This window comes from Topomyia yanbarensis, chromosome 1 (genome assembly GCF_030247195.1).
Source record: "Topomyia yanbarensis strain Yona2022 chromosome 1, ASM3024719v1, whole genome shotgun sequence".
Taxonomy (NCBI): Eukaryota; Metazoa; Arthropoda; class Insecta; order Diptera; family Culicidae; genus Topomyia; species Topomyia yanbarensis.
Window position 1 is genome coordinate 137,557,513 of NC_080670.1, and position 12,002 is coordinate 137,569,514.

The 12,002-nt window shown below is 35.8% G+C and overlaps 1 protein-coding gene across 1 annotated transcript in view; it reads left to right on the forward strand.

The window, feature by feature from the left end:
* Positions 1 to 11,248, forward strand: part of LOC131692186 (uncharacterized) — a 131,901-nt gene extending 120,653 nt beyond the window's left edge. Inside the window, exon 3 of the mRNA XM_058979104.1 lies at positions 11,111 to 11,248. Within this exon, the coding sequence (XP_058835087.1) occupies positions 11,111 to 11,203 (93 nt within the window). The 3' untranslated portion in view covers positions 11,204 to 11,248. The remainder of the gene's footprint in view (positions 1 to 11,110) is intronic.
* The last annotated feature ends 754 nt before the right edge of the window (positions 11,249 to 12,002 follow it).

The window sequence follows — 12,002 nt, forward strand, 5'->3', positions numbered from 1 at the left end:
CGCTTATTGCATCGCCCGGAGACGATGTTGCTCGTATGGGATAAGAGCAACAACTGATTTAAACGGACGTTGCTTCTATTTATGACTTTTCGTGTTTCATTGAGCAACTAAGCTGCCCTCTCTTGACGGCTGTGTCTGAGAAATCTGCCTCACGAATGGTAATTTTCCCGTTTTTCGTGAACTTTTTAATTTTACCAATTTCCAAAAGTCTACTTTTATTGGGGAGATATTAAATTATTACCAATATTTAAGTTAGGTGTTTCTGAATCGGTTGGTGTATGAATGATTAAAATCCATCTAGTAATATCGGAGTTATAAGCGTGCAAACCTTACATAGTTTCGTTACATGGGAGATAGTTTAGATTTTAGAATGACACCTAGCCCCAGATAGTGGAGTAAGACATTTTTAATGTCAAAAGATGTCATCGATGTTTTAAGAGCACTTTTCACTTTAGAGCAGCGTTGTCAGATGGTTTTGTATAATAGGTTTGTTCTAGTACACAGAAGTTGCTCCGGAGCAAACAGAAGCAAAAAATACTTCCTTTTTACTCCGGTTTGCTAACGGAAGCAGAAAAAAGAGAAGAGAACATAGGAACCATTTTCTCTCTGTTTGCTCCGGAGTACTTCCACTTTCTACTGGTACTGGAACAAATCTAATATCGGTATAGTTCTAAATAAAAAAATAGGTATTTATCGGTGTGAAGATGTATGCTAACCAAAAGTTACCTGCAAATTATTGGTTTTAAATTATAGATCATTCTAATGTTATGTTATCAAACCTACCAAGCTCAATCAATTTCAGAATCGGTTGTAGAGCTTCATTTGAAATTTTGATAGTAACCTGGCAGATTGCTGAATCAATTTCCGGATGATTTGATGTGGAAAGGTGAAGACATTTTCTAAAAAGGCCCACACGTAATATTAGTTGATCTTATTATATGAAAATCGTGATTTTTTGGTAAGAAAAAAGAAATCGGTATTTTTAGTAACTTTATTGGTATTGAAATTAAAAATCGGTTTAAATATCGATAAATCGGTATATTCTGCAATACTGTTTTGGGGTTCATCTACGTCAAAACAATGTTTTTGACAAATTGGAATGAACTCTTGGAGTTCATACCCAGTAAACGGAACGGCGAATAGCCAGATTAAAACAGATGCCGGCTAGCGGTAGGCTGCTGGAACTATGTTATAGGCTACCCACCGTAACTTTATTTCATATTCCCCACTCGAAGTTCATCCAAATGGTGAAAAAGTATGGAGAATCGAGGTAAAATAGGACAGGGGAATACAGAGTAAAATGGGCAGCTCGAAGAATTTTTGATTTTTTCAATAGTTAGAGACACCAAATTAACGTGACAGTATTCAGAAGTGATCCAGCGATGAAAACGGAAGCTGTTCTGCATATAAAATTTTTTGACGAGAAAGGTCTATTATCTTTAAAAAATTATGCAAAATGGCATTTTAAAAGGGACCATTCATAAATTACGTAACGCTTTTAGGGGGGGGGGGGGGTACGACAAGTTGTGACATAGGGGAGAGGGGGTGTTAACTAGATCGTTACGTAACATGTTTTCATCGAAGAAAAAAAAATTTTCTTGGGATTTGTTACGTAACAGGGGATGGGGGGATGGAAAAATTTGTGACAATTTGTTACATAGGGGGAGGGGGGGGGTCAATTTTGGGCAATTTTTGCGTTACGTAATTTATGAATGGTCCCAAACGAGAAAAACAAAATAACGTAGACGCCATTTTTTTAGCAAAATGACGAACCGGTGCAATATAGTATTGAAGGTATATTTAACAAGGCAAAACAATTTATTCTTAAGCTGTTGTATCATAAGTAATGTTGGGAGCTAGATAAGCACCATTTTGTGATGAAAATGGCTAGGTTGGTGTTATATTTATGCTAGGGTTGTATTCAAATTCTTTTAGCACGATAATTTTTTTTAACTATTTATATTTTATAAAGAAGTCTCCTGTGCAAGTTCGAATGCTTCTTTAAAGCAGCAAGCTTAGTCTTTTTCAACATGTATTTATCATACCACAATAATGTACGAATGTATCTTGGTGAAAACTTTTGTTCAAAACCTTGACCGCTGTTGTTCTATATTTCATCATTGTAGTTCGCAATTGGTACCCAACCAATTAATTTCAAAACCAATTCCAACCAAAACACCTGCAAATGAAATGGAATTTATTCAAGTCTCATAAACCGTGAGTTGAACTGTTCACATATCCGGCTCCAAATTTAAACGAAAATTTTATGGGGTCAGTCCGAGGCAATGTTAAGCCAGTTTCAATAATTTTTCAAAGTATAGCATGAAAACTGGTATTAATATAACATGAACATTAATAAATTGTATATATAAAGGCTCTAAACTAATTTTGAAACCATCTGAGAGACTTTATGGATTCAAAATGAGTAACCCATGCCTGTGAAATGTTTGTACCTGAATACACCTGTTATTCGACACGCTTGATCCACTAAAAATGCAATCAACTCCAGAATAACCGTATACTAGGAAGACTTCAAATGTGCTTGAATAGTTTATAGACAACCTATATGATGTATTTTGATGTACCGTGTAACAAGAATATTCCCTACAAAATTACCAAAGAAGTGGGAAACCGGAATTACCGCGATCAGTCGTTAAAAGGAACACTGTATCCAAATGTCTTCAAATATGACTGCATTTTTCACAGATCAAAGTATTTGATGTGCCGCATGACAGAAATAATTACTAGAACTGTTTGGTCCGAACTTCCATATTCCAGAATTGTTAATAAAGTGTCCCTATTTGGCATTGAATTTGCATTGTCCATAAATTATAGAGTTGATATTATTTGATATGTCGCATGACAGAAATGTTTAACACCTAACAGTGTGATGAGACATTTCTTATAACTCTTATCACTCTCTTCGGATATTATATCGTTTAAGAACATTTAGAACTTGATGCTTCGCGATGTTTTTGATAACACATACTACATGGGATAGTGGCAGGACTCAGAGAATCGCTCAAAATAGCATAGGATCAGTGCTAGAAATCTCAAACCAAATCAATGGGAAATGGGAAAATAGACATACCAACGAATTATTGTTAATGCTCTGTTAATAAAATATCTAAATTGTGGTGGGAAAACCGAATTTTCCTAAAAGGGTTATATATTGCACTGAGCCAAAAAAAAATTTTTTTGAATCGATTTGAAGTTTATACTTTACTCAAATTTCCAACGCGACTGAGAACTAAGAAATCAACGCTTTTTCTTGAAAAGGGCCATACTAGCAGTGATACCATTCAAAGAAAATCAACAGTGAATATTTCCAGACTTGGTTTTATTTCCTATTTAAGAACTATTGTGTTTTTTACATCCTAGATTGCATGATTCAGTGATCGAAACCCAAAACTTCATAAAGTATTTGATATTATTTAATTAAAATTTGTTTTTGCTATTGAAATTGACAAAATGATAGTATCGCCCCTTTGGCGATTGTTTACTTTTTCGGCCCCACCTATCAGCATTGAAGTATCGCCCTTACGTTTTTTTACAATAACTACCGTTCTACACCACCGATTTGGTCTGTGTTTTGAATAGCGATCATTGTTACTATTTACAGCTGGTATCAGCTTGATAATCCTAAAAAAAAATACGAAAATAACAGTTTCGCCTCTAAACTGCTAGCAAAAAAAGTATCGCCCTGTTTGTTTGCATGGAGCGTGGAGGGCGAAACTTTAAATAAACAAACAAAATACAGTTTCGCCCGTTGTATTTTTTGCTGTAGTTTAAGAAAGCAATATCGTAGAATCAAAATTTTTAGGTTAATTTATTGCGTTTCAAAGCCCTCATTCGCATGTATGAAAAAAGCCTTATGTTTACATTTGTAAGTATCGCCCTTATCACAAAAAGGCGTTAAAATGAAATCGCAGCTCCTGATATCACGCAATCTCTGAAGTGCATGCGTGCATAGTTCCAAATTTTACTTCGACATCGACTTTTTCTAAAGGTGACTTCCCAGTAGTATCCTTGATTTTAATAATTATCGCTAATCCTAATGCCAAAGAACAAATAAAAACCCCTCGAAAACGAACCGTTTGGGAAAATCATCATCATTACTAGAATTTTCATTTTCACGAATCTAGCGAAATCATCTTAGGGCACCAGCGGGTCTAATTCAGAGCTATCTGCGCAGCGTGTTAAATCTGTAAAGAATATTAAAAATTAATTTCTATTCCATTATGTTCAGTTCAGCAATTCGAGAGATCGTGCTCACCACAAGCCACGAAAAATAGACTACGTTGTGAATCGATGGTCACTATTTATTAAAAAGTCACGGTTAACTAAAAAATTAAACTATTAAAAAATTTCAAATAGTTTATAATTTTCACAAACTTATCAGGAAAAATTGTTTAATAAGCTTTCCTAATATTGTGTAGGAAAAAAGCTGAAAATTTCAGTATTTTCTCTATCTGCAACATATAAACCCTTAAGTATACCAATTAATTGATATACGAATTGGAATAAGTTCGCCAAATTTTGGAAGAAGTCTATAAAATAATCCCTTGAAAAGTACCTAAAAATTGTTGTAGTTCGATGCAATAAAAAATCCCCATAAATGAAATATACATATTAATGTGAAACACAGTGAATAATACATACAATAAAGACCCATTTTTATCAGTCTCATGGTGTATTTTAGGCTGACAAATCGGGCAATTTTTTCTTTATAATAAACTGAAGCTGTTAAAATATTCTTCCCGTCCCTTGATGTAGTCTGATAACTATTTCTGATTATGATGAACTTTTTATTTTTGCATATATCCATCTTCAAGATAAGGAAAACATGCTCAAGAAAGAATTTACTCGAATTCAGTCTTGTTCGTCTGCTAGAGCCCATCAAACATATGTTCATATTTGGCTGATAAAATCGGGGTTTCAATGTATTGTAATAGACTAGCTAATACCCATCGCGCGTTGCTGCGACACTCTGCGAAATAGGAGAAAAACACAATTTGTTCCAAAGCGCCATCTGGCGAGCAGATAATCTCCAACTAATAGCACACAAACACGCCCCATACCAAATACCTACTGTGTGCAAATTTTTACGGAAATCGGTTAAGCCGTTTGGGAGTCTATAAATCATATACATACAAGCTTTGACTTTTATATATATATATATATATATATATATATATATATATATATAGATATTCAGCATTCTAAGAAGTTTCTTGTGAACGAGTGTAGAACGATTTTGTTTCTACTTACTTGAAGTCAGCGGCGTAGCCAGAAATTCGGTTTGGTGGGGGTTTGGTGAAAATCGATCTTACTGTCCAAACGGCATAATTCCGAAACCGTAATTTTTGAAGTTTTAAAATTATGCAGAATTAATTTTTCAGAAAATAGTAACAGAGTTCGTGTCTTTAGTTAATTTGTTGAGATTTTATTGTAGTCATGAATATTAACCTGAGAAAATTCACCATAAATACTTCTTGGACGATATACCGCCAAAATTATTTTATCAAATGATGCGCTGTTTAACGTTTGTAAAACCCAAGTAACCAATAAGCATGCTAAATGCATCTTAACGGCTACTCGATAAGCACTTAAGTCATATTAAATGCTATTTAAAAGTTGCTTTTGGCAAAATATACGGCTAAATTACTGTTGTGCCATGAAAATGCTTTTTTACTGCTGTTGTGCATTCAGAATGCTGCTTAGTGACAAGAAGTTTTTAAATAGTTTTTCGAATGCTGATTAACAACAGTTATGCATAACGAATGCTAACATACGGCAAGAAGCATCCGAAATGCAAATTTTACGCTACTTTACTGCACACACTAATGCTTATTGGTTACCTGGGAACTTATCGAAGATACTAAACCTCCGAAATTGGCGGTTTCAAAATGATGTTATCTTGACCTTAAATTACTGTTTTTGAACATTTGACCTATACATATAATCGGTCCTACAACAAAAATCAAATTCTCATCAAAATCGATCAGGACCTGCTAGAGTCGAATGGAAATCGTCATTTTTCATAAATTTCTCTCTACGTTCGGAAAGGGTTATCCTCGCTATTAATCATATTACGTTTTCATCTCAACTCGACGCATTCCCAAAATGAAAATCTGTTTTAATCCTCCTAGTGGTGCAAATGTGCTTGTCTCAGTTGTCCAGACTACGATTCCATGGCTGGTTATGTTCAATACAATGGTGGAAATGAATATTACATGTTCAGTACGATTTGCACATACATACAATGGATCGACAGCAACGATCTTGAGATACTATGTGATACTAAAACATCGCTTGAAACCAGCGGCGGATCATGGAGAAAGATCCGGGAGGTCCAGGTCCTGCCGAACATTTTCAACTTGTTAAGAAATTTTAAACTAGTTTTAATTTTAAAGTTGCAACCCCTCACTGCATACTCCCTCCGGCCCGGAATGATTGACGAATTTTAGAGTGATTAACCTTTCTATATGAGAATGGCAAAAATGTACCAAAGTCCAAAAAAGTCAATTTTTGTCAAACATCTCAATGTTTCATGCATTTTAAAGTCATTTGGCATCAAAAATACAAATTTGATTTTGAAAATTTTTCATTTCAGTTTATATGGGAATTTGCTGTGTGATTGCATTCTTCAACTCGTAACTCCGGAACCGGAAGTCCAATCAATAAAAAATTCAATAGTAGCCGATGGGAAGGTTGTAACTTTGTGCAAATCGGTCCAGCCATTTCTGAGAAACAGAGGTCACATTTTTTCCACATACACACACATACATACACACACAGACATTTTCCGATCTCGACGAACTCAGTCGATTGGCATATGACACTCGGCCCTCCGGGTCGGGATTAGATTGACGAATTTTAGAGTGAATGAGAAAGAAAGAATTTTTTTGGTGAGCAGTTCTATGTTTCATAGACATTAAATCAATTTTAACTTCGCTTCCTATTAAATAAAGACCCTTATTACAGTACATCTCTGCAAAAACGAGCTCCATTTGAAAATAAAGCTGAGGATTATGATTGATTACAGAACTCTGGAATCTATCAAAAGTCCTCATGATGTTTACAACAACAGGTTATCAATCTACGGATCAGATAATTGTTATTGTAATATTGAATTAAATCAGTCTGCATCAATAAATTTTCAACTTCTATCCAATATTTTTTGGGTGTGGTGAGGGGGAGGGGGGTTGTATGGTGTTAAACCCCAAAACCTTCTCTTGGCTACGCCGTTGCTTGGAGTTATTTATTTCGCTTTTCATTTTCCGATATGTTTCAGATCGATCCGATGGTTATAAGTTAGAAAAATTGCAGTCAGAAGGTTCGCACAAATGAACATTTTTGCACTGATAAGTGATCAAGTTCCTTCCATACAACTTGGAAGTGTTCGGTGATTATTTCTAACGGTTGTAGATAGAAAAATGAAATACAAAATTCGTTTTATCGAAATAATGTTTGGCTTATTTCAATTGATTATTACTATATTGAATAATAAATAGTGTAACTATGACTGTTACTGGCTAGCACAAGCATGCGACTTACCTTTGACTGTAACCTCGGGGTGCTCCTATCTGCTTTGTTTCTTCTACGTCGGCCGCCGTTTCGCGCCGACCCGAGTTCGCGCCACTTTCCTCGATCGCGTCACTCACTCTCACACTATGCCGCGTACTGCTCTGATTCCTTAGGCGGTTTTGGGGAGGCCGAGCGGTTAATTTTAAGGGTTCTCGGGACGGAATGTTCCGAATTATACGGGTGGAAAATAAATGTAGGGAAGACACTACCGGCGGATGATTCGATGGCCGGCCTCGTGCGCAAGGTAATTTATTCCCTTTATAGGGTTTACTTTTACGGGCGGAATTATGCTCCCGTTTGGGCGCCACTCGCGACACTTTTTCTTCCCTATTCGGACCGGTATTTGCATTCCGGTATTACGGAACAGTTCTTCGTTCTTGGTTTATTAATGTCGTCTCACTAAACCTTTTAGTATTAGGCCTTCGGCTACACACACGACCTTTTATCTCGCGATCTGCACTTTGGTATTGGCCCTTCGGCCACACGCGCGGTTTTTTTTAGCGGTATCACTCTATCGGGAAAACGTCTGCACTGTCCAGTAGCCAAAATCGAAGAGAGCGAGATCACTTTTTCGGCCTACGATGAGCCCTTTCTAACCCTGGTCGCTACCAATTGGGGCGGATGGAGCCGAACGCCAAGAGCGGGGCGCACTGTGTGAGGGGATTGCTGGCAAAATGCGTTATTTGCCTTGGTAGCGACACTCGAGATTTGAAACGGCGGTTGTTTTTCCTAAATGATTTTTCCTCTCCCTATCTCCTATACACAAATTTAGATTTAACAATTTATTTCTATTTTATTTTATTTTATGGGACATGAACAAATGTAACAATAGGCGACAAAGAGTAATCCACAAACTACAAGCCATAACTTTTAAAGTATTCAAAAAAGATATTTGAAGTCTTCAGTAGAGATATTCGCAAAAGTAAGAGCTACAAATTTGCTGAAGGCATCATTTCGATATAATCACTTCCAAGAAAATTTGTGAAAATATCTCATTCATAGGGGGATTAATCAGCAAAAGTACAATACCAAAAGAAAGGGCATATTACCTCCATTAAATTCTCCGAAGATACTATTGACCTAAAATAAGCCGTTTAGGCGTTAATAATAGATTACATGTTTTTGGTCATATTTCTGGCAATGGAAAATGATAAAAATCTTTCGTCCGCATTTAACGTTAAATATCTTTTTTGATAATAGTCCGATTTCAACAATCTATAGCTTGTTCGAAAGGTATTCGTTGAAGCTGTCTAAAAACATTTGAATTGTTAATGTATATTGTCAATGTCGGCAGATAATTCATTTTTACGCATTCACTCTAAAATTCGTCAATCTAATCCCGACCCGGAGGGCCGAGTATCATATGCCAATCGACTGAGTTCGTCGAGATCGGAAAATGTGTGTGTGTGTGTATGTGGAAAAAATGTGACCTCTGTTTCTCAGAAATGGCTGGACCGATTTGCACAAAGTTACAACCTTCCCATCGGCTGCTATTGAATTTTTTATTGATTGGACTTCCGGTTCCGGAATGAAATTGAGAATTAGCTCAAACTTTCAAGATTTTTTCCGAGGCCCGGAGGGCCGAGTCTTATATACCAATCGACTCAGCTCGACGATGTGGGACAATGTCTGTGTGTGTATGTAACGGACAAATTCTCATTCGTGTTTCTCAGCAATGGCTGAACCGATCTTATCCAAACCAATTTTAAATGAAAGAACTAAAAAAACAGTAAGAACGCTATTAATTTGTTTTTGATTCTGACGTTTAGTTTCCAAGATATGAATGTTTAAATGCGTAAAAACTGCAAAAAACGCCATTTTTACGCATTCAAACATTCATATCTTGGAAACTAAACATTAGAATCAAAAACAAATTAATAGCGTTCTTACTGTTTTTTAGTTCTTTCATTTAAAATTGGTTTGGATAAGATCGGTTGAGCCATTGCTGAGAAACACGAATGAGAATTTGTCCGTTACATACACACACACACAGACATTGTCCCAAATCGTCGAGCTGAGTCGATTGGTATATAAGACTCGGCCCTCCGGGCCTCGGAAAAAATCTTGAAAGTTTGAGCGAATTCTATACATTTCTTTTATAAGAAATGTAAAACGTTTCATCCCGGATGACTTTACATGTGATAGCATTGTTCGTAGAAAACCGAGCTGATGCACCTTGATGTGCCGCGTGACAGGAATATTCACTTGAAAATGTGTCCGTTGAAAAGGAATCCGGAATCACCGAATGGGCTGTAAAGTTTCTCCGTGTTTCCGGATGACTTTACATGTCTGCAGATCATCGTTAATGTGCCGAATGGCAGGTATCTTCAAGTATAAATGTTTCACAAACATGGGTATACTTGAATATGGAATGCGCTACCCATTGGGTAGCGCATTCCATATTCACTAGGACTTCCAGCCCAGAACTGCTTCCACGTTGCTTGAAAGAGGCATACATGATACCAAAATGAAGTTATAGTGTTCAAATGTAGGATAAAATATACAATACATTTTATAATAATGCCTGACTTGCAGCTAAACTTTGGAAAATTAATGAAAATGTACTGAATGGCCCTCGGACATAACCCATGGAACATCCGTATAGATCCAAAACCGACCATCTGACCAGACCACCACATATAGCCTCGGAAACTTGAAGGAAGTAATAATAGTAGTAAAACACTTTATTGATTGAATTTCGATAAATTATACATAACTATAGAATACAGTTTAGAGTTCAGCCTACGCTTTCCAACTTTGCTACATTTGTTTATACTGTGATATAATGAAGTTGATGTTTTTTCTATTATTTCGATATTGTCGAGGAAAAACTTATCTAAAAAAAACCTACTGTGAAATTTTCATAATAATTAAACTAACCTAAACCTAAAGCTAAACCAGTTACATGGATTTTTAAACTAGTTTCTATAAAGTTGGGATATTAGTTCATTAGCGGAAGTACTACAGTTTTGTTTAAATTTTACGATGAGTTTGTTTATGAATGAGTCTAACATTTCGATATTTGTCAATCGGTGCAGTTCAAATGTGCTGAAATCGTACGGTAGATCACAAATTATTTTCAAGCATTTGTTTTGAATTATTTGTAATTTTTTTTTGTGAGTTTGGGCGCAATTACCCCACATAGGACAAGCGTATGATAAAATGGATCTGAAAACAACTTTATACAACATCAACTTGTTTTTCAAGTTCAGTTTGGATTTGCGATTCACTAAGGAGTACAATATTCTAATGCTTTTGTAACATTTATCAACTACGTAATTTGTTTGATCTTTGTAAGTTAATTTTTTATCGAGTATTGCCCCCAAATATTTCACATTATCTTTCCATTCAATCTCGTTTCCATCTAGTATCAGTTTGCGATGGGGCAAGTATTTGGCCGCTCGCTTTTTTGTAAAATATATGCTTTCAGATTTTGTCGGATTGAGCTTAATTTTCCAGGTTTTGAAATAGTTATTAATAGTTTCTAATGCTGCATTCAAATTGTTTCTTACTATTACAGGATCTTCGTGAGTGCTACTTATTGCAGTATCGTCAGCAAACAATGAAAGAATACAATCGTCTAGGTCGGGAATGTCCGACGTGTATATGTTAAACAGCGTGGGGGATAAAACGGCTCCTTGTGGCACTCCGGCTGGTATTTCAAATCTGCGGGACTTTGATTTGTTGTATGTTACACAAAAGGTTCTGTTGGTTATGAAACTAGCAATCAGTTTGATCATATACGTTGGGAAATTAAATTTCGATAATTTGAAAACTAATCCTTTATGCCAAATCGTATCAAATGCTCGTTGTATATCCAAAAGCACCATCCCGGTGGACTTTTTGTTGGCGAACCCAATTTGAATGTGGTTTACAATACGAACTAGTTGGTGATTTGTAGAATGGTGAGCTCTGAATCCGAACTGTTCCTTCAGAAGAATGTCATGAGTAATTAGATGCGAATTTATCCTATTCAAGAGAATCCTTTCTAGGATTTTACTTATACAATTCAATAAGCTGATAGGTCTATAGCTTGAAGCTAATGTTGCATCTTTTCCTGGTTTACTAACTGGTAAAACATTTGCATGTTTCCAAGCGGTCGGGAAATATGAAAGTTTTATGCAAGCATTTAAGATTTGTAAAGTGTATATTATTGCTTTTCGAGGTAAATTTTTGAGCAGTACATTGTTTATTGTGTCAGGTCCTGGTGATTTTGACTTTTTCAGTTTTTTCAGGATGCGTTTTAATTCAGAGATAGTAGTATATGTGGAGCTATTTTCATTTATTTCATGATTATTCAGGATAATTTGTTCGTAGAGTTGATTAACTTCATTTTATTTGGGTGACTTATCGTTTAACGTTAGTTTATGAGCATCTTGAAACTGAACACCGAGGGCCTCCACTTTTTCAGC